A 22,578-nucleotide genomic window follows, 5' to 3' on the forward strand; every position below is an offset into this window, starting at 1 on the left:
GAGCCTCGTCACACCTGATGAATGAAGCCAGAGGCAGGACATCACTGAGACCCAGCTTTGGGGCTCCCACGGCCCTCTGGGGACCCCGTGCACTGCACACTTTCAGGGCAGGTACTGCCCCCAGCATGCAGCCCTGGGCCCTGTGCAGAGCACACCCACTGCCTGCCAAGTTCTGTGGAGGCGGCCACCAGGGGAGACGCCTTCATGTAAGGACCAGAGCACTTGGGCATGCGGGGAGGGGACCAGGGCAGTAACCTGGGTCGGGATCAACCCCTGGATGAAGGGGGAGGAGAGGTGGCAGGCCTTGCCAAAACCCCAGTCCTTCTCATCCTGCCTGTCCCCCTACACTGCGGCCCCCCAGGGAGGGCCAGGCTCAGCTCCAGCTCACAGGCAGGCCGCTTGGGCCGACGCGCCCACACTGACCTCGGGGTAGCCTCCCACGTCGTGCACGTCGAGGCCCAGAAAGTGGCCAAGCCCGTGAGGCATGAACACGGCTCCCAGGTGGACCTGGACCATGGCGTCCACGCTGCCGGTCAGGAGGCCAATGCGGGTCAGCTCCTCCAGGTGGATGCGGTCAGCCAGGCGGTGCATGTCGGGCCACCAGACACCTGGGGCTCAGGAGGAGGCTGCAATGAGCTGTGGCCTCTGGCAGCCTGGCCAGAGCTCCCCAGGGCAAGGTTGTGGAGGACACAGGAAGCCCTTGCACTGGCTGAGGCCAGGGAGCCTGAGGCAAGGGGCAAGAGCGATGTGGCCCAGGCGGCCCCCTGGCAGGGCTCTCTTAGTGGACTCGAGACCCCTCCTCTCTCTCCACTGTGCCCTCGGGGCCAGCCTCCTCTCACCCACGGTCACCCGCAGGGGCCCAGCTCCTGTTGTGTCTGCTCCTAGGGCCAGGGGAGCCCAGTAAAATCTTTGGCATCAGGAAGAGAAAAGCATGTGTCCCCAAGAGCCGATGTGGGGCCGCCTCGGTGAGCCTCAGATGGAGGCTCAGGTAGGGGTGGGGGAGGGGCGTCCTTGCACACCCGCACATGGGGGGGGCTGAATCATCCTTGGAGCTGCGGTGGGGAGCAAAGGTCTCTGGGGTGAAGGTGCAGCCGGCACAGCCTCATCGGCAAACCGGCAGGGGTCTGTGGCGCTGTGGCTACCAGCACCAGGTGACCATCTCTGTGGTAGCCCAGATGTCCAAACCCTGGGGTCTAATCCAGCTCATCGAGGTTTCTGGGGCAAAAGTCACCATGGAGAGCGTCCCCAGGCACCGAGTTCTGAGGACTGCAGGCTCTTCGGAGCTGCCTGGCCCTCAGGGAGGCCCTGAGGGGCTGGAGCCTCAGGCCCTCAGGAAGCGGCCTCCAGGACCCTCGCTGTCACTGGGGCGCGGCCTCCTTGCCCACTGGGCCTCCACGGAGCGAGGGCACCACGTGCTCAGACTGAGCACAAGAACCGAGGCTGGCAATGCTCCCTGCCCTGCCTTACGAGGGCGGAGTTGGGGACAGGCCATGTGCCAGCCAAGGCCAGCGGCCATGGGACGAACAGGGCCAGGAGGACAGAGTGGGACCTGCACCCAGAGAGGGTGGCCAGGGCTAGGCCCTGTGGCCCCTCCATGTGGGGGGTTACCCTGGCTCTCAAGGGACTGCTCAGCCATGCCCTGATGATCTTGGCTGCAAGAGGGGAGCACTGGGATTCCACACCCCAAGGGGCCTTGCTGGACCCTGCACTGGTGAGGGGTGGGCCACCAGGATCTGAGCCTCTGGGGCTGACAAGGAGCAGATGATGGGCCCAAGGGGTAGAGGGAGATGAGACACAAGCCCTCCCCTTTCAGACACTTGCTGGGCACCAGTCCCCCAGGTGTACCCCTACCCTGCCAGAGATAGTGGGGTCATGTTTGGGATCTTGAGCTGGCTAGAGGCCCAGGGCTGATCCAACCTCCTGAACCCCCAGGACCCAGGGTCTGAGCTGGTGGTGCTGTACCCTGATCACCAGGCAGTGGCTAGTCCCCGGCACAAGATACAGGGAGGCCAAGGGTGGAGGAAGCCCAGTCTTGTCCAGATACACAGCCTCCTTGGAGTCCAGCCCTGTTCTATCTGCCCCAGCCCATGAAGTGGGTGTGGCATCCTGGGGTCTGGAGTCTGGTTATGACAACCACGTGGCTGGGTCTGCACTCCTGGGGGTGGAGCCAGTGTGGGGAGCTTTTCTCTGATGGTTTGGCAACCTGAAATAGAGACCTGGTTAACCAGGTCCCAGCTAGGCTGCTCACATGCTGTGTGGCCTAGGCAGGCCTTCACCTCCGGGACCCTCAGACACTTCCTTTGTCAAAGAACCACGACACTGGCTGCAGAAGCTGGCTGTAGAGGCTCTGGCATCTACTGGGGACCGGCTCACTAAGCTCCCCCAAACCGCCACTGTTCATCCATCACTTGTGGCCAGTCAGACTGTAGGTTCGACACTTTATGATCAGTGCGTCCCGGGGGCAGAAGCCAAGCCTGCCCAGCCTCGGCCGACGCTCTTTTCCTAAGATTGACTCACCCACCTTGCCCTCCTCGGGCCAGGGACCGCTGCTTCAGAAGCACACCGAGGTCCCTGCACAGAGCCGGCTGGCCTGTGACCCTCCTGCTCGAGGTCTCAGTGTACACATCAGCCCCTCCCGGAGTGACCTCCCCCATCACAACTGCTCTGCTGTCCCGGCCACTACTGTCTGCACCTTGTTCCGGGCACAAGTATGCTCACTTGCTTCTCAGGTCTCTCCACCAGGAGGGCGGCTGCCTCTCCAGGGCACACCACGGCCTGGCAGAGAGGGTGCTGGTCCAGGGGTGGGCATGCAGTGCGCTCTTTCCTAAGGCCCGCCCCTGCCCATGGCCTCTGGGCCTAAGAGTAAGCCCCCAAGAAATCCTGCAAACTCTCCGATCACTCGGCCTGGCCCCCGGGACCCTGGAAGGGCCGATGCCCCAGGGCAGCTCCATCTCTCTTGGGCAGGGCCTTTTCAGGTCGCCAAGCGAGAGGCCCGGGAAGCAGGCTGACTTCAAACCTGGCTACCTTCCACGGCGAGGGGCTGTGGTCTCGGCCGGGCCCAGGCAGCGGGTGGGAATCAGGTATAAATCAAGCTCCGTGCTGGCAGCTCGGCTCCCCTCTTGTCCTCGCAGCCCCTTATGGGGGCCGGACGTGCAGGCCCCGGCGGTCCCCGCGGCGCCTCTAGTCTTCCTCGCCTGTGCGCCCTTGGGGAAGGCCGTGCACACGGCTCTCTTGGCCGGGAGTGGGAGTTTCTGCCTGTGTGTGGTTAGGGTTGTGACAGTGATTAAACCTCCAGCAACTTGGCCCCAGTGTCTGGCCCGGATGGTGGTTACGACACCCACGGCCAGGGCAGGGGCCCCTGAGATGAGTGGAGGTTACTGTCCTCAGGCTAGGCTGCAGGGGTGGGCATAGGCCAGAGGGTCTCCCTGCCCGCCTAAGGCCCCAACGCCCCAGCTCCTCGACCTCTGCAGCCCGTGGGCACCTCTAAGCCCACAGGTCTGGCCAGGAGCATCGGGGTTCCCCCGAGCCTACTCACACTGGGGATAATGCACAGAGATCACGCTGCAGAGACCGGGTCATCGGCCCTGCCTGCCCTCCCACCACCAGCAAGCACCAAATCTCGTCCTCTCTTCCCAAAACCTCTTCTGACCCCGATGCCTCCATGGGCCCCCACCTCTCCTGGACCCCTGCCTGGCTCCTCCCCACTCCTCACCCCCACTGCCTCCTGTACATGGCCGGGACACTGGGCCATCTCTTTGGAGCACGGGTCAGACCAGGCCAGTTCCCGCCCCAAGGACTGAGCCCCAAGCTCCTTGGCCTGGCTTCCCTCTCCAGCTTCATCCCCACCCACTCCTGAGGTGCCCCTGTGCCTCCCACCTGCCATTCTCTCAGCTGGGACGCCTCATCTTCCCAGTCTCACTCCCCTGCCTCCTGTGGGCCTGTGTTGAGGCTTTCTCCAGGAAGCCCTCCCTGATTGCCTCTTCCTTTGCTGCCCGAGCTAGGCAGGGGACGGTTTCTGAAACCTGAGAAGGTGGGGCCCACGCCCTGCTCCGAGTCTGACAACCACATGGCCTGACCGGGAGCCCAGCCTCCCTGTGGCTCTCTTGCAGCCAGTGCAGTGACTTGATGGGCCCAGGATTCGCCTGTGCCCCCAACCCCACTCCTCTGTGCTCTCAGGCCCAGGGCAGCATGGCGGCATCTGCGTTTTGCACCGTACCACCTGCCTTTTGGGTCAGAGGGACCTGAGTCCTGGTGCCCAGGTCCCACTATGTACCCCGAGCAGCCTCAAGTCACCGACTGGTCTTTGTGCCCACCTGGCCCCATCGGACCACACCTTCCCCTGATGGGCTGGGAGCCTGCTGGGCCTGCTGCCTGGGCTGGCTCCTGGGAGCCTCAGCAGCATCCATCATGGCCTTGAGGCCTCCTGCCCAGAGCGTGACAGCCCTGGGGGCTCCGAGGCCCGGAGCCGAACCGGGAAGGCAGCGGAGGGCCCCTTGAGCTACATCCTCACAGCCCATCCAGACAAAGAGCTCACTTCATCTGAAGACAATGGCCCTCGGGGGATGACCGCGCGCCAGGCCCTGGGGGTGCAGGAGGGAAGGCTCAGGGCTGGGGTCCCAGGGCAGGCCCCGTGGGCTGCAGGGAAGTGTCTGGCAGGCCACGCTGGCGCGGGGAGGAGGGCTTCCAGCCCACCCCGCCACACAGCCCTGCCTGCTGCCAAGACCTCGGGGGACGGACTCACCCTGCAGGAGGGCAGGGGCAGCACGCGCCTGGGCAGCAGGCGCCACGATGCTGAGTTAAGCATGACCGCCCCATGCGGTCCCTGTGTGGTCCCCCACCCCAAACCCTGGCAGAGAGGCCGGGGGGCGGGAACTCACCCACTGCCCTTTGGCCAGCAGAGGGGCCTCTCTCAGGCCAGAGGGGGGACACAGGGCCTTTACCAAGCAGTCCTGGCTGTGCTGGTTTCTGCCCTAGGGCACTCCTGGTCTGCATGGCATGCTGTCCCACCGGCTCTGCCTGCTGGGCCTCTGTGTCCCACACCATCTCTAAGGCAAGGCCTCAGGGGAGCCCAGACACTGCAGCCCCTGCCCCCACCAGGGAGGGAGGCAAAGCTGGCAAAGGGACCCTGATCAGAGTCTGCAGAATGACCAGCCTTGCCCTGTCCGGCGGCCAGCTCGGGCACTGGCTCTGGTCCCCGCCCTGCCCACAGCACCTCCTCCTCTCATGGGGGCCGGGTGTCCCATCAGCAAGCCCACGGGAGCCCATGGAGACAAGTGGCCGGCCCAGGATGGGCGCCTGCCCTGACGAGGAAGCCTTGGAGAGATTTGCTTGCATGGGCCAGAAGCCCGCACGTGGCCTCTGCATCTACCCCCCACCTCGCCAAGGGGCCAGTGAGGCTGGTGTTTCCCCCAGGTGCCGCCACTGCCGGGCCGGCCCTGCTGCTCTCTCATGCAGCCTCTGGGCGAGCTCAGCCCTCCTTCCCAGGCTGCATCTGAGTGGGGGCGGGACACTCCCCCGCCTCTGCCGCCGACCCCAGGCCTGCCTCCCTCAGTCCCGGAGCTGTACCCCGGGACCCCTGTGTGCCCTAAGCACTGGCCCCTGCCTCTCCTCTGGGCATCTCACTGTGACCCTGGCTGTCTCTATTCACGAGTCCCTGGAAGGTGCAGGAAGCAGTCACACAGTCTCTGAGGGTGTTTGTCTTGGCCCAGGAGCCAAGCCCACAAACCAGGGGCATTTCCGCTAGGACTGGGCACGGGGCTGACCTGGCCACGGCCTTTGTGCTACTATGGGACCTACCCCCATCTGAGGGCAACTCTGTGAGCACAGGACCCCTGGCCTGCCAGGCCTGCCTGGCACGCGACCCCCAGGGAACAGTGTGTCGCAGTCTTGAAGTATGGGGTAGGGGGCTCGCTGGGGGCTCCGCTTCATCCCTACCGCCCCCCGCCCACAGGAACCTCGAGGCCCCAGTGCAGGCCAGGCCTGTGCCCCGCTGAGTGCTGGGGGAGGCCTGCCTCACAGTCCCCAGGGACCATCTCGGCTGAGTCTGGCCTGGCAGGGCCTGAAGGCTTGTAACCGCCCCCAAAGTCACATGGCTAGGCAGTCCCATAGGACCCTGGTGCTGGGACCATGCACCAGACCCTTTTCAGTGCAATGTGTGGCCCCGGGCACTTGTCTGTGGACCTGGCCACTTTCTGAGCAGAAGTGGGGTTGCTTTGTTGGTCAACTGAGCCGGCCAGGACACCAGCCGGCCAGGACACATAGATCCTGCCCAGGACCCAGCAGGTTTGCCTGTGGGTGGGTGGGGTCTCCCTGGCCCCGTCCCAGCACAGGTATGGGTCTAAGCTGGGCCAGGAGTGTGAAGCCTGGAGCTCCCAGGTAAGCAAAGAGTCCCAGGGGAGACATTGTCCTTCCAAATCCCTACCTGCTCAACATCCCGCCAACCTTTCCCTGCAACCACCGCCATGCCTCAGCCTCACTGCCTGCCCCAGTCTCCAGTGTGGAGTTTGGCAGCAGCCTTCCACCCTCTGTACCACAGCCTGGAGCCGGGCTCAGGTCCACGCAGGTCCCTCTATGCTCCTGGAGGGATCTGCCATGGGCTGTGGGCGCCCAGGGTCTTGGGGCCGCGCACCTCCATGCATTCTCACTGGCCCAAGCCTTTTGCTGCACGAGAAGCGCTTATCACTTAAACAACCGATGTTCAAAGCTGAACAGAACCTTCTACTCCTTCTCTCCCTGGGGTAACACAAGGATATAAGGGGAGGAGAAGATGGTGCCCCTTACTTGGGGTGACAGCTCCACACAGGCAGAGTTTTACAGGTAACAGGTGCCATGTACCGGGGTTTAAAGGTCAGAAAGTATAAAAGGCTCCCTGTGAGCACCCTCCCTCCTCGCCGTGCCCCACCTGTCTGTCTGTCTGGCTCCCTTCCTGCCCCTCCCCCCGTGGATTTACAAGCACTTGTGAATCCGTGTTCTCACTGCCCTCGCCCTCTTCTTTATCACCTTTTGTGAATTCACCCCCTCCTGCAGTGCTATGTCTGTATGCAACAGTCCGCCCTGGAAATGTTCACATTAACCCCTACCTAGAGAGAACTGCTGCCTTTTAAACAGCGCAAGATGCTGTTTTCTTCTGCAGCTGCTATACCGGGCCAGTCCTGTGGATGCTGTCGCCTGCAAGGAGCTGAGCTTTCAGGCTTCCTTCCTCGGCTCCTTTCTCGGGTGTGTCTGAGTTCCTCATCTTTGGACTCATCTGATCACCAGGCTTTGTTCCCGCCGGACCAGTGAGAGTGCGGGCCCATCACCCCTCCCTGGCTCCCTGGCCTCTGGTGGCCCCAGCACTGGATGGGGGCATCTGGAAAGCCCTGCTCACAGTTTGCCTCCTCTGAAGGCGGCAGCCGCTGATGAACCCTCACAAGCAGCACCTGGCCAGCAGCAACTGGACACGGGATGGCAGGGGCTCCAGGCTGAGCCGTCAGATTCTGGGCCCTCAAGGGGCCACACTTGGGCCTTTATAGTTTAGGGGCTCAGGATCTTTCCTTCTTTTTCCCTTTGTAAATACAGTAAATTTCCTACATACAAATGAGTTCAGTTCTGACGTGTTCGTGAAGTCCAACCAAGTTAGCCCAGGTACCTGACTTTTATAGACCATGCCAGACACGTGAACTAATTTGTGTGACTGGACATGTGCACACACACTGGCATCTTTGAGAGCTTGCGACTTGAAGGTTCGTGCGTTGGGGACTGCCTGTAAAAGTTCCATGGAGAAATACAAGTCTGACCGCCACAGTTCCCCTGATTCCGGTATGAACTCAGAGTCCAGCCTTCAATGCCTGTCAGGCCAGGTCCTCAGATGGCCCCACAGCCTCTGCTCATCACTCCCCACACACCAGAGAGACACTCAGCTCCTGCCCACCCAGGCGCAGCCACAAGTGAGGGTGCTCCACGCGTAACCAGAGGTGAGTGTCCACACTGCCAAGACCTCGCTGGAGCAGCCACTGCTGTGCGACAGGGAAGAGGACATGCTGACACCCCAGCGGCCAGTGTGGGCAGGGAGACGTGCAGGGGGAGGAGGTCGGAGGGGACAGGGGGTGGCCTCGGGCTGAGCTCCCTGAACCCCTCGGCCGTCTCTGCTTGGTGGCCAGCCCCCTTTTCCAGGAGTGATGCTGGGGACCTGCTAGCATCTGGAGCCTTACTGAGCATGAGAGGTGGGGACAGAGCTGGGCTGCTGCAGAGCGCCGGCCCTGCTTCTCAGAGGTGCCCCGCCCCTGGCCACCAGCATCCCCATGCCAGGTGGTCCTCCCCCCAGGCCCCGCCCCTGCCCTCACCTGGCTTCATGGCGCTCATGACGGCCCGGCAGCTCCGCAGCACCGCCTCATAGATGGCCTTCTGGTCTGGGGTGAACTTGCCGTTGGCGGGGAAGGAGCACGTGATGTCAGAAGCGAAGCAGTAATATTCACCGCCCATGTCGAACACGCTGCCAGGAGAGTGGGGCATAAGGCCGGTGGGACACCGGGGGACACCGGGGGGCACCTGCACCCCCTCAGCCATGCTTCCCTCCTGCCCGGCACTTAAGGCCGCTGAACCAGAGACTTCTTGCAACACGGCCTGTGCAGAGAGCAGTGTGGGGCCCTCCTACCCGCTGTCTCCTCACGGTGCGCAAGGAGTAAAGGACCCAGGGGCACCCCGGGAGGCTCCCGCTCCAGAGCAGGAAGGTTGGGGGGAACGTGGTTGCCCACACACCACACCCTCATGGCCCCTGCTGACCAGGCCCCTGGATGCCTGGCTGTGGGACTCCTTGAGGGAGGCGTGGAGGTATCCCCAGGCCCCCACCTGCCACCTGGCCTCCACACAGGCACCCTGACAGTGCCACCTCCCCCAGGGGCCATCCTGCACCCAGCATGGGCACAGCTGCAGCCCACAGGGCAATACTCAGGGGAGCCGGATGGGACCTCAGGACAGATGCCCCTGCCTGACAGAAGGCGTGGGCTGAGGCGCGGCGCCCAGCTCTCACCGCCCCAAGGACCCCAGTGAAAACCCAGCCAACGGCTCTGCTCTAGTTCTGAGGTCCCCTTGGTCCAAGGAGCGTGGTCCTCTCCTTGCTGGGTGGTGGTCGGGGGCAGTGTGCTCTGCCAGGGCGTGGCCAGCCAAGTGCCCGACTTGGGGACTGCCTGGCTTCCAGCATCCCTGGGTCACAGAGCAGAGACCTGGAGGCACAGAGGCAGGCATGGAGAGTGTGGGAGGAAGGGAGAAGCGGGAGCTGGGAGCCCCTGCCAGCAGAGGCAGGGCGGCGCTGGGACAGACAGCAGGCTGCTGAGTCAGGAGGCTGGGCCGCTGGGCTGCCCTCTGGACACCCCATGACAGGGCCCCGAGTCGCGGGGCTGGGCCGGAGTGCGGGGAGCCAGGCTCCCACACCCTCACCGCCTGGCCCTACTGTCAAGGGCAGGTGAGAATCCTGCTTCCCGCACCCTCCACACGGAGATAAGATAAAATGAGGGAGGGGTTGCTCGGTCCAAGCTTGGCTCTCACCAGGGCACCCACAGAGAGGAGCGGGGTGCCCAGAACGAGCGGCCTCCCTGTCCTGTCCCCTCACCAGCAGGATGGACAGCGGGCCCAGAGCTGGACCATCATGAGGTCAGGGTCAAGTCATAATGCTGATGGTGACAAGACAGACTGGGGGACAACAGTTCAGCCTCAGGCCCAGGCCCCTGACGTACCTTCGGAACTAGGGACCAGGAGACAGGAGGGGTGGAGGGGGTGGCGCTGCCCTCTCTGTGCCTGGCTCCGCCCTGTGGGGAGCAGTCTGCAGCCACTGTTGGAAAATTGGAGCCCCAGGGCAGAGCCACACCTGCCATGCAAAGAGCCTCTCAAACCCCAATTCTGAGCTTCCCTGATAGCTCAGTGGTGAAGAGTCTGCCTGCCAACGCAGGAGACACGGGTACGATCCCTGGTCTGGGAAGATCCCACATGCCTCAGAGCAGTTAAGCCCGTGCGCCGCGACTACCGAGTCTGTGCTCTAGAATCCAGGAGTCGCAACTGCCTAAGTCGGTGTGCCCTAGAGCCCGTGCTCTGAAACAAGAGAAGCCACCGCAATGAGAAGTCCTCGCATAGCAACTAGAGAGAAGACCCCGCTTGTCACAACTCGAGAAAAGCCCACAAAGCAATGAAGACCCAGCGCAGCCAAAAATAAAGAAACAAAATTATTTGTTTGAAACCCTCAAATTTCAGTGGTAAACACGACAGCTCCACCTGCATTCCAGGAGCCACCTGCCTGCCTATCTCAGGGGACCTCCACCCCGAGCAACTGGCCCTACAGGTGGAGCCAGGGGCCGGCCATGCGGCCTGACGGCAGCAACAGGGAATCCATAGAAACAGGATTGTTTCTAAAGGAAGATCATGAATGCTCGGGATCTCAAGACGCGCTGCTGAAAGTCGAAGTCCCCAGTCGGGCACTTTTTAATCTCCTGTCTTTTTCCAGCAGTGGCAAAACACCATAAACAGTGTCAACAGTGCAAGAAGCACGGGATAACAACTCAGGTGATTCTCAGGTGGTGGCGGGGAGAGCCCACCAGAGCGGCAGAGGGACCTCGGATTGGGTCAAGGTCAGAGACTCTGGGGGACCCACCCTGGGGTGGGCCAGTGTGTGTGTGTGGGGCACTTGGGGCTCACTAGAGGGGACCCGCCCAGCCCGGGTGTGGGAGCCAAGGATCCCAGGGCGAGAGGCCCCAGCAGACACACCCAGCATCTGCTCCCCAGGACGCTCTGATGCACCAGGGGGTTGGGGTGACAGCTGTCTGCAGGTTTACTTGTGCCCCGGGGCACATTCCCCCTCCCACCAGCTGGCCAGGAGGGCGGAGCACATCAGAACCCTAAACTGCAGGAAACCGAGGCTCTGAACACTGGCCTGGCAAAGTCTCAAGTCGGGGCCAGCAGCTCAGAGCCCAGAGACGGGCTCTCCTGTCCTCGCTCCGGCACTCAGCCTCAAGCGCCTCAGGGTTGTCCCACTTGTACCATGTGGCTGCCGCCACTTCTGTGGGTTTGCGTCTTCTGCGGCCAGCGTGCAGGCAGGCCTGGGAGTGGAACCGCGTGGGGCCGTGGCCCAGCTTCACCCGGGGAGCAGAGCATTCTTACTTGGGGTCCTTGGAGGCAACAAAGGAAAATGGTCTGTGGTTTGTTGATTCAGAAGGACCAGGAATGGCCTGAGCAGATGGGACAGAGCCAGGGGCGTGGGGACCGATTCCTGGGGGCCACCACATCAGAAAGAGACCTGCAGCAGCAACCCCCAGGCAGAAAGTTCTATGGGGCTGTGCAGGACTCAAAGGAAAACAGAAATTAAACTATTTAAAAAGCCAGGAAGCCCGCAAGAGCACACCAAACGCTGGAGTCATCCGGAGCAGTGAAAACAGGCCCCTTCCCCGGGGCAGGCAAGACTCCTGACCAAGTTCTCAAAAACAAAAACGTGGGAGGCGGGGTGAGCTCCTCGGCCAGTCTGGCTTTATTGTTCAGCTTCTAGAAACCTTCGGCTGTATTTTTTTGTTTTAAAATCATCCACTTTCTGGAGAAGGAAGTGTACACCCAGCCGGCCAGCTCCATCCTGCCCAGCGATGCTCAGGCAAGGGGTTGACGTCTATTTTTGTGCTCTCAGTTCCCTATCTTTCTCTGCCTTTTTTTTTTTTTTTTAAATCTCCCTCAGAGAGTTCCTACATATATTAGTTATTCAGATTTCAAGTCGTTTTGGAATCCAGGGATGAAAGCCATCGCTTTTATAAATCATCTCCCCCAGCTCCTCTGTGTCCACTCCGTCCGTCCTCTGAACACAGGCTGATGACGGAGAATTCGCTCATACTTTGGCTCAACAGAGAACACGAGGAGCCCTCCTCCCAGCTGCCTGGGGACACCCACCGGGGACCCTACCATCTCTGGCCGAGTGAACGCGTGTGATAATCTAAGCCATCTGGGGAGGTATTACACATCTCCAAGCAATATGCTGGTGGCTCAGTCCTCACATGTGTTCATCTGGTTCTATTTCTGGCTTGGAGGAGAGGTTCTGTCTTCCGTTGGCTCCTCCCGGGCAACTTTAGGCCTGGGCTACCTGCCACCATCAGCCCACCCAGGCCCTCCTCAGGTCCCCTCCATCCCCTCCGCCCAACGTCCCACCGCAGGAAGAAGGCCTACAAGATGGTTCGGCCTCTGATATGAGGCCTGGGAAGAGTTTTTGCGGGGAACTCTGTGGTCTTTATGGCAAGGTCACTGTGTACACAGGCTGCAGCTCTGGTTTACTCCCCAGGGCTGTGGCCTCGCTCTCAGCTACCTCTCACCCCAGACAGGCGCGGTACACATGTGCCCACACGTGTGCACTCACTCACAGATCTATTCACCGCAGCACACCATTTCAGACCCCGACTTGCACCCGCCCGTCGGCGTTCTGGACCAGGCTGGGGGATTTCTGAGCTGCAGGAATCTACTGCTTCCCCTCCAGACCTCAGCCTGAGACAGAGAGGAAGGTGAACTGGTGACTTTCCCACTGGTGGTGGCCACACAAGGCCCACAGGCCACCCACCGGCTCCCAGCCAGACCTTCTGTGCGGTGCCGAGCCCTGGGATGAAGGCTTCCACTTGGAGCCCTGGGGCTGACTCCCCAAGCTGACCTCTTCCCACTGCCTTCTGGGCGTCCCTGCTCCTCATCCCAGCCATGGGACAGCTGCTCCTGTGGGGCCCAGGGAAGTCATCCAGGCAGCCAGCCCCAGGAGCCCCGAGCCGAGTCGGCACGTGCTGCGGGCCTCCCGTGTGGATGGAACTGCTGTCACCTTGCTGCAGAGGACGTGGGGAGATGCAGAGCCCCAGTGTGGGCCACGACCCCAGGAAGGACGTGGTCCCCGACCCCAGGAAGGACGCGGCCCCCGGCTCCATGTGTGGGTGCGACCCCGGGGCTTGCTGCAGCCACAGGCAGCAGCCTCCCCACAGCCGGGGAGGCAGTGAGTCGGTGTCACGCGCGCAGCACATGCTTCGTTCCACTTTTCGGTAAGCAGTGTCCCATGGTGTCTGCGAGCACCCCGGCTGACCGGACTGGTGCTTCCACGCTGTGGGTTGTGACGTCAACCATGTGGGATGCGGGGGCAGCGGCGTAAGCAGACAGCACGGGGCGGACCCCATGGCGAGAGTGCTTGCTTACTGCCCGGGCGTATCTGCTTGTGTGGTACTGGGTTACAATGCAAAGGCTGCTTCAACCCAGACGGCAGGTTGAAGGCCACGGCCACTGGTCTGGACAGATAGCTGACCAGGGCCTGTGCCCTTCTGAGAGTGTTCTCTTGTTCCCAGGACTGGGGCATGTCCCAAAGACCATCAACTCCTCAGGATGGGGCTGGCTGGTGACTGTGTAGCCCACCAGGCTCCTCTGTCCATGGGATTCTCCAGGCAAGAATACTGGAGTGGGTTGCCATTTCCTTCTCCAGAGGTGTCCTCTAAGGAGACAGCAAAGTCGGCGGAGTGGTTCCCTGGGCTGGGCTTGGAGGAAACACTTTTTCTCTAAAGCTGACCAAGGCTTCAGGCACCAAGACAAGGGAGGACTTGGGGACCCCTCACTGCGGCCCCTCACTAGCTGGGGAGGAGACCCAGGCATGACTTGTCTGCCCCCAGGAAGCAGCACACAGATGCCAGACAGATATCAGACCGAGGGGTCCCCAGGAACAGGCAAAACTGTTCCCACTCCTGCCAGAAGAGCCCCAGAAGTGCCAAGGGGACTGTTCGGGCCCCAAGTGAGCAGCAGGCACCCCAAAGCCTGTGGGGGGGGGGGGGCGCGGCGGATGTCTGTGATGGAGATGTAGGCTGTAGCCCCAGGCGCGGTGTGATGGAGGGGCAGGTGGTGGGGGGAGTTCCCCAAGCAGTTTAAACTAATGTCTGCTAAGTCGCTTCAGTCGTGTCAGAGTCTGTGCAACCCCACAGACAGCAGCCCGCCAGGCTCCCCCGTCCCTGGGATTCTCCAGGCAAGAACACTGGAGTGGGTTTCTCCAATGCAGGAAAGTGAAAAGTGAAAGTGAAGTTGCTCAGTTGTGTCCGACTCTTTGCGACCCCATGGACTGCAGCCCACCAGGCTCCTCCATCCATGGGATTTTCCAGGCAAGGGTACTGGAGTGGGTCGCCAGTGCCTTCTCCGAAACTAATGTCTAGTCCACATCAAACCTGTGGAATGATCAGGGGACTAACTGGAGAGCAGGGCAGACAACCCACTCCAGTGTTCTTGCCTGGAGAATCCCACAGACGGAGGAGCCTGGTGGGCTATACAGTCCATGGGGTCGCAAAGAGTCGGACACGTTTGAAGCGGCTTAGCACGCTGCGTGGCTGCTGAGTGGGGCTGGGACAGGCCTCTCCCCAACTAACCGGGACGGCCACCAGCTCCCAGGCCCCCGAACACAGAACACAGCCAGCAGGGATGAGCCTGGCCGGCTGGCATGTCCTGAAACAACGCTGCCCTCTTCTGGCCAGTGCTGGGAGTCCAGCTTGCCACTCACCAGCCACATCCTGCCTGCAGCTGGGCAACCCAGGCCTGAGCATGCTTGACTGGGGCATCTAGAAGGTTCTGAGGGTGGCCAGAGGGCTCCCTACCCCAGGAACCAACCCCCTTCCATCTGATAAAATGGTGGGAGAGGGAGGCAGTGGCAGGTGAGGAAGGGGTGTCCCAGCTGTTTTTCAAATCAGAGCCCAGTGGAGGCAGACCCTGGACCCTCTGCCACCTGGGGTGTGCCTACTGCGCCCAGGGGGAGGCGGGGAGTCTAGCACAAGATAGGGTCCAAGTGTGGGTACATGGCTTCCTTGGGGACAGTGGTGCTCCCTGGCCCATGGGCAGGGCACTAGCCCTGGGTGCCTCCACCCACCTACCCACCATGGAGACTCTGGGAGGGAAAGCCCAGGCGGGTTCCGGGAGGACGGGGCAGTGCTAGAGGACTCAAGATGATGACGACCTCGGCCACAGACAAGGATGATGAGCATGGTGAGGACTATGGCCTCACCGCCACAGGCTCGGGGCTGATCTGGCGGGGAGGGGTCCTCCCGGGCTTCCACCTAGGAAGGCTTCTGATGGCTTCAGACACGGCCCCCTGTGTGAGCTTGGGAAGGGTATTCATCAGAAGTGCACCACACTTCTGGGACCATGTTTTAGAAGGTCTGCTTGCTTTTGCCTTAAAACAAAAACAGAAAGCAACTAAAGGCTTAGGAGGGCAGTGACTTGGTGATGGGGTTCATGGTGAGCCCTGAGGGCCACAGCAGGAAAATGGCTCTCAGAGGTGACAGCAAAGCCCCGGGCGGCCCCACAGGAGGCTGTGCGCCTCTGAACCAGCGAAGAGGGAGGCCCGTGGGGACCCGAGGCCACATCAAAGTCCAGTCATTGTCCCCCTAACACTCTCAGATCCACGCAGAGCAAGTCTGGCAGCAACCAGCTGAAATAAACAGGGGTGGGCGGGGCTGGTGTGGTGTCAGGAGTGGTCCTCCAAATCCCCTTTTCAGCTCTTGGGTGATGCGTCTGACATGGAGTAAGAACCAGCGCATCTAACATACAGGCCCCGATTTCCCAGCCCAGCTCCCAGGCAGCACCTGGTATCGGAAGGGCAGAGGAGTGGAATGCAGCCCTGGCCAGCTACACGCCCCACACGGCACACGCCTCGAGGACAGTTTAGGGGCTGAAAACACAGAGCAGGCAACCACGTGACCTGAGGGTTGCGTGAATAAACCGGGCCTGTCTTGTGCTCTGCTGGGGCCTCTTGCCTCCAGTCTCTGTCTGGAAGCGCTGCTGGGAGGCGGGCCTTGGGGCACAGGCGCGCTGCTGGCTCTGGGAATTCTGGTGAGTAGCAGCAATCCCACCAGGGGCCCCCTGTGCAGGCTCCTTGCTCACCCTTATGATCAGTGAGTCCTCCCGGAGCTGGGTGCTCTCACCCACGAAGACGGATGGAGAAACTGAGGCTCAGAGGGGTGATCACTCAGCTGAGGGGGAGCAGGGATTTGAACCGGGGACCTTCTGTGCTCATCACCACAAGTCTGGGGCTGGAGGGAGAGGAATGCCCTTCAGCATCCACTCCCCACCTTCTCCAGCAGAGTCTGACTGCTCTGGATCAGCTGCTGGCCCCCAAACAGCCCCATTCCTAAATGTTAAATATTTCTGGGGCATTCTCACCTGACATCAAGGAACTGAGACCCAGAGCGTACCACATTGATGGGCACCTGGAGAACAGTCACGGCTGAGAGAGACACTCGGGTTCAGGAAAAAGTCTACACCAGGCTCATATTTTGGTTTTGTACCTTGTGATGAAGTGCTGTGACTTTTATGTTGGGATAACAGAGTGATTTATTATTTACCGAACACAGTAGGCGCTCGGCAGATCAATTTCAATAAAACAATGGATTATAAATGCCGCCAGCAATCTGGCAGTAGCAGTAATCAACAAAACATGTTGTTCTAAATGCTGCATAATAAATTGACTATAATAAACTCATAATTATTCTACTGGCTACATTTCAAAGCTAGCACTAGAAAAATAAAATCGCCCATTTGGGCTTGGCATTAACATCCGTGGGATTCTCTGGATCACTCAGGACTCTTGAGCGGCAGGCGACTTGGGTGCCACACGCTGCCCAGGAGGGTCGGGGACACAGCGTCTGGACGCATGGAGGCCTGATGCATGGTGCCCCTAGTCAGCCAGGCCCCAGTGCACCAGGCACCCCCAGAACACAGCTGGAACAAGCCTCTCATGGGTGAGGACTCTCTTGGGACAAATAGAGAGAGAGGAGAAGCAACCACTTCCTCTGGGCTGTGTGCACTTACAGAGAAGACAGACTCGGAGCCACATGGCCCTGGCGCAGGACCCTCCGCAGGGACAGCTGTGGTTGCTCGTGTGACCGGGGCTCTGCCTGCCTGGGGCCTGGGTTCCCACGTCCTGGCTCGGCCAGAACAGGCCGCAGAGTCAAAAGCATTAGGACATGTTCCAGGAGGTGTGAGTCCCTGAAGACACACCAGTTGGCCTCCCTTTGGGGCCACCAGTGACCCAGAGGGCAGGCCCCCCGCCCCTCCGTTTCCTTAGTCTCCAGCTGAGTCAAGCTGGAGGCACCTGACCCCCTCCCCAAATCCCTCTGGCTTTGCACCTGGACTCTCCTTGTGTCTCAGTGGCTCAGCTACACGTGGTGGGGGGGGGAGGGGGAGACACCCACTTCATGACAGCAGAGTGAGCAAATCTACATCACGAGCAGCACCTTGCGTCAGGCAGGGTCAGAACCCCATCCAGGTTGCTGCATGCCCTTGACCCCCACGCCAGGAAGGGCTTTAGACTCTCTGGGGGTGGAGTGAGCAGTGAGCAGGGTTGCAGTGACCTTTGTGACCACGCTGCTGTCCCCCTCTGCCTGCTCCTGTCCCTGTCTGTGGGCTCAGGCCCCTGGGAGCGTGTGTGCACCAGCACTTGTGGTCCTGACGTGTCCCCGCCACTACCCTGAGCAGGGCCAAGTGCTGCATGCTGTCTCCACCGACAGTAAACTGAGAGAGGGAACCCGGGGGCTTTGCTTCCTCGCAGAAGCCTGAGGGGGGCTCCTGCCAACAGGGTCCCGAGCCAGAACATCCCATCCAGCTACTGACCCCGGGCGAGTGGACACCGCAGCCAGTGGCGCTGGGGCGCCCTGGGGCAGGGGGCACCCTGGGCTTGGGTGGGTTTCTGAGAACACTGGGCAGTGACATCTCGGAATGGGGTGTTTCTCGGCTCACGTCCCCTGGTGGCTGTGGGCAAGGGCCCCCATGAGCAGGTTCCCCAACTCCCCGCCTGAGGGCGGGTCCTGGCCAGCGTGCAGGCATGACTAGAATACCAGTGTGGGGCCAAAGCCTTGCAGGGCGGCACTTGCAAACCGAGGCGGATAAGGTGTTGGTGGGAAGCGGTGGGGAGGGGCTCAGCTGCCTTAGCAGCAAGAGGGAAAGGACCAAAGGACCAGATAGGGCCAAGTGCCACCTGATGCAAAGAACTGCCTCACTGGAAAAGACCCTGAGGCTGGGAAAGATTGAAGGCGGGAGGAGAAGGGGATGATAGAGGATGAGATGGTTGGATGGCATCACCGACTCAATGGACTTGAGTTTGGGTGAACTCCGGGGCTTGGTGATGGACAGGGAGGCCTGGCACGTGGCACTCCGTGGAGTCGCAGAGAGACACGATTGAGCTACTGAACTGAACTGAGGTCAATGTGCACCAGCTCTCCGGCCTGCGCCTGCGGGTTGGTGGCCACAGCGAGATGTCTCAAGGACAAGACAGGAGGTCCCATGGAACTTGTGGCCTCTGGGCGGCTCTCAGCCTCTGGCAGCCTGGACTGGTCCTGCCCGATGTCTGGGTGGTGGAGAGTACAGGCGGGGAATACAAGTGCCCATGAGCTGAGGACAGGGACGCTCCAGGTCAGTAGGGTGCCCAGGCCCCTGCCAAGGCCAGAGGGGCTGCCCAGAGTGGAGGGGTGTATGCCCAGGGGAAGCCCTACACACTGGGGGTCTGGAAGCAGAACCACTGGAGGGTTGGAGGCTGTGGGTCCTGCCCACATCTGCTCAGTCAGGAATCCACAAGGAGCAGTGAGCACATGGGTAAGCAGTCCTGAGGGCCAAGCACCCCCTCTAACCCCCTGAGCAAGTGGCCGCTCATGCCAAGGAGTCGTGAGGCAGGTTCAGAGGGCGGGGACTCCCTAGGGGTCTCCCTTGCTCCAAACTGACGTGCCCACCCCCACCAGCACCAAGCCGGAGATGCGAGCGTGGCGGGTGCGAGCGTGGCGGGTGCGAGCGTGGCGGGTGCTGGGTCACAGGGCAGGTCCTCCTCTGAGGTGGGGCCTTACCCCCCGCTCCCCTCTCAGGGCCTCCTTGGTCCTGGAGAGGAGATGATATGGAGGACAAAGCTTTGGCAGAGATGTCTAGACCCAGAGCAGGCCCAGGGACCGTGCTGTGGCCAGCCTTCCCCGGCTGGGACCAAGGGGCCCCCATCAGCCACGCCTGGGGCTGGGTCCGTGGGCCCCGCCATTCACACGCCAGCCAGGGAGGGCATCTCGGGACCGGCCCCACTCACCACATGTCTCCGTCCTGGATGGTCTTGTCGTTGGGGGCCCCGGCGTGTCCGTAGTGCAGCACGGCCGAGTTCTCACCACTGCGGAGCATCAGGGGCAGGTCAAGAGCCCATTCTCACCCAGCAGGCCCCGGGGGCTGGTGGCCCAACCTCCTGCCCCATGAGCAGTACCATCCACCCTGCAGCAGAGGTGTAGGGCCAGGTGGACCCAGCCCATAGCCTGAGATGGGGTGAGGGGCACAGTAGCCCTGGCGTCCTGCAGCCACAAAGCTGGCGGCCGGCCTCTGGGCTTAGGACGGGGCCACCTCAGCTGAGTGCTGCTCAGGTAGGTGCCCTTGGGGCTGAGGATGTGGGCCTGATGTGGGAGCAAGGGCCTGCAGGCCAGGGGAAGGGACCCCAGGGAAGCCGGGTGTCTTGGTGGCTGAAGGGGGAGGGGAGGCCCAGTGGGAAGGGCCGGGACTGTGTCAGGGCTGCTTGGAGATTGGCCGGGCCGGGCCAGGGCCACAGCCAGCGAGCCAGCGGCTCCCCACTCGGCAGCTTCAGAGCGCTTCTCTAATGAGCGATACCTTTAAGAAAAAAGGACTTTTAAGTCTGTCCAAAGAAAAAAAAACCCCAACCACCTGGGTATAATATTTAAGGCCCCGTTCAGGAGTCTCAGGAATCATAAAAGTAGAAATAATGATTTTTCTCTCTATTCACCAGAGAAGAACATTTCCAAGGACTGAGATGTTCACATGTATTATTCATGTGCCAAGGACGTGCACGCCAGCAGAGCTGCCGGCTCCATCCTGGCTGGGCAGAGGCCTGACCCTCTGACCCAAGGGGAGAACACAAGGAGATGAGATGGGGTGAGCCTGGGGGACTGGGGGCCCCACAGTCAGGACGTGTCCCTCAAAGACACACAGACCTGCATGCTCACGGCTATGACCTGCCCCATACACATGATCACTTCTACGCTGGGCCTGCAAGCACACCAGTCAAGTGCAGGTCACACACACACACACACACACACACACCACACAGAACCCCCTACCCTCAGCCACATGTCACACATAAACACACCTACAGTAACAGCCCCCATGGCAGAGCCCCAGACCCAACCATGGCTGTGCTGTTCCCACACAGCCACACACTCACGCACAACCACACACACACACACGCATGCACACACAGCCACACACACACAACCACAGCCTCCTGCCCTGACATAGCTCCCTCCACACACCCTGCACACGGAAGCCATCACAGTCTGAGGTCATGGCCTGGTCCCCACATGCTGAGAGCTGCCAGTGTGGAGGGGGCAAGGAAGGCCGGCCCCAGGAGGAGCCGCCAGCAGGAGATGGGATGGGAGGGCAAGGCAGTGGTGGGCTGGCTTCCCTCTGCACCCTGAACTGCCCAGGGCAGGCAGGAAGCAACCTCCGCTCCCAGAGCCTTAGGAGCGGCGAGTGACTCCCAGGCTTATGAGGTGCCGTGGGCAGGGGGGGCAAACAGGTGCATCTAAGCTGGAAGATGGTGGGGTCCCCTCCCCCTCCCCCAACCCCCTCCCTCCATCATCCCCACGTGGCCCAGGTGGCCACTTACCTGCCGCAGATGCAGGTGTAGGAGCTATGGCGCATGCCGCCCCGGGAATAGCAGTAGTGCTCGAAGAGGCTGCAGGTGAAAGCAGATGGGTCAGAGTGGGGTCATCGGAGTACGTGTGCCCCCCACCCCCGTGCAAATCCTCAGCCCAGGCCTTGCTTGGCCACGCCCACATGAAGGCCTGAGCTCCCCAGCGTGAGTCAGTGGCTAGCAGCCTGGAGGCCACGGGCCACTGAAGCACAGAGGTCAGCACAGAGAGGGAGCAAGGCTGGGGGAGCCGGCCACTTCCAGTGCCAGCCTTTCAGGCCCATTGGGAGGACGGGTCTGGTCCTGTGGGGAGATGGGCTGGGGTGGGCATGTCCCTGCCCCCACCAGGAGGGGCTGGGTGCACAGCCAGGGAGGGATGAGAGCTCTCTGGGTCCCAGTGCAGGAGCTGCCCGGGACCCCGAGCCTGACCCTGGGGAGGGGTGTGGGGGAAGGAGAACAGGGGCTGCTGGGCTCTGGTCTGGGGGCTGGGGCTGGGAGGCAGGTCGGTGTGTAGATGAGCAGGGCCGGGTGGGCTCCAGGGAGGGGAAGAGAGGCAGAGTCTGGGGGCAGGCGCCAACCAGTTGGTCCCCTAGACAAGCTCCCTCCCTGAGCTGGGGAGGCCAGGAGCAAGGTCTGGAGGGAAGATGAGAGCCCAGAGCAGGTTGCTGGCAACTGGGAGCCTGCCTCTAGGCTGCGCCCAGACACATTCAGAGCCAGTGGAGGCCTCTGGGAGCTCGGGTGTCAGCAGAGCCCAGCAAGCACAGGAGTGGAGGGTGAGGGAGGTCAGAGGATGAGCCAGGCTCACCCTGTCCCCCTGGGGCAGATCCTGGGGGTGACTGGTGGACCAGACTCGCCACATCAACAAACGTGAGCAGTGTTTGAAACCCTCGGGAGACCGTGCTGCCCAGGGCTCTGCAGAGGCCAGGCCCCTGCCCCTTCCCCCTCACCACACACCCCAGGACCTGAGCGGGTGAGAAATTGTCTGGGCAGGGGCCTCAGTGTGCCAAGGGCCCCGCCTCTGCAGAACCCAGCTGGGGAAGGGGGCGACACTGGGGGGCTGCCCTCGCCCCCTCCCTGAGGCCTAGCTAGAGCTTGGGCCCAGCCTTCTGGATGGCCCCAGTTGAGAAGCAGGTCCAGGCGGATCCCACCCCACCCACTGACCACCAGTGCGGGGGAGATCGACCACAGGGCTGTGCTCAGAGCCCCAAGGCCGCCTGTGGGCACGCTAAGTGGCAGTTCTGCCCTGCATGTTCCGGGCCTGTTTAAGAGAACGTCTGTACGGAGGAGTCTAATCTTCAGGCACTGTAAACACAAATTATGTGTAATTGTTATGATTGGGTATAAAACAGTTGTTATGCAGGAAGGGTTCTGCTCTATTCAGTCAGCTTTCAGACTTGCTTTACAAATCTCACAGGATAATTGGGTATCTGCAAGTGAAATATTTCCTCAACACAAAAGAATCCAGGAACTGCCAGGGAGGTGAGGAAAGCCGTGTGAGGTACCAGCCGCCCCCGCAGTCATGGTGGGAGCGCCCAGGCGGCTGCCGCCAACCTCAGCCTTGGGTTACCAAAGCCACAGGACAGCTGGGCCAAGCCTGGGACCCACGGCGGCTCCACACGGCCTGCCAAGATGCTGGGGCCTCAGACACCGGGACTCCGTGCAGCTGCCCCCCAGAGACTGGGGGATGCTGACCGGCCATGGGGCCGCACGGTTCCCTGAGCCTTGGGGGACAAGGCCCTGCCCAGACAGAAGCAGGTCAGGGGGCAGCAGCTGCTCTCCGGGTGATGGGGACAGACGGGGGCAGGCAGAAGGGCGGCAGATGAACAAACCGAACCTGCTAGAGCAGCCTGGGGGGATGGGGTGGCACTGGCTCCCACCTGCTCCCATTCTCAGCAGCGGGCACTGTCCTGCCCTGTAATCTA

At 61.6% G+C, this 22,578-nt stretch overlaps 1 protein-coding gene across 3 annotated transcripts in view; it reads right to left on the reverse strand.

The window, feature by feature from the left end:
• Positions 1-22,578, reverse strand: part of PEPD (peptidase D) — a 117,553-nt gene that overhangs the window by 3,872 nt on the left and 91,103 nt on the right. For all 3 annotated transcript variants that reach the window (XM_068992153.1, XM_068992152.1, XM_068992151.1), the window contains 4 exons: positions 20,633-20,701; positions 19,055-19,132; positions 8,322-8,470; positions 424-608 (listed from right to left, as the gene is read on the reverse strand). In XM_068992153.1, coding sequence (XP_068848254.1) covers positions 424-608; positions 8,322-8,470; positions 19,055-19,132; positions 20,633-20,701 — 481 coding nt within the window. The remainder of the gene's footprint in view (positions 1-423; positions 609-8,321; positions 8,471-19,054; positions 19,133-20,632; positions 20,702-22,578) is intronic.

The sequence above is a fragment of the Capricornis sumatraensis genome, chromosome 20 (assembly GCF_032405125.1).
Source record: "Capricornis sumatraensis isolate serow.1 chromosome 20, serow.2, whole genome shotgun sequence".
Lineage (NCBI taxonomy): Eukaryota > Metazoa > Chordata > Mammalia > Artiodactyla > Bovidae > Capricornis > Capricornis sumatraensis.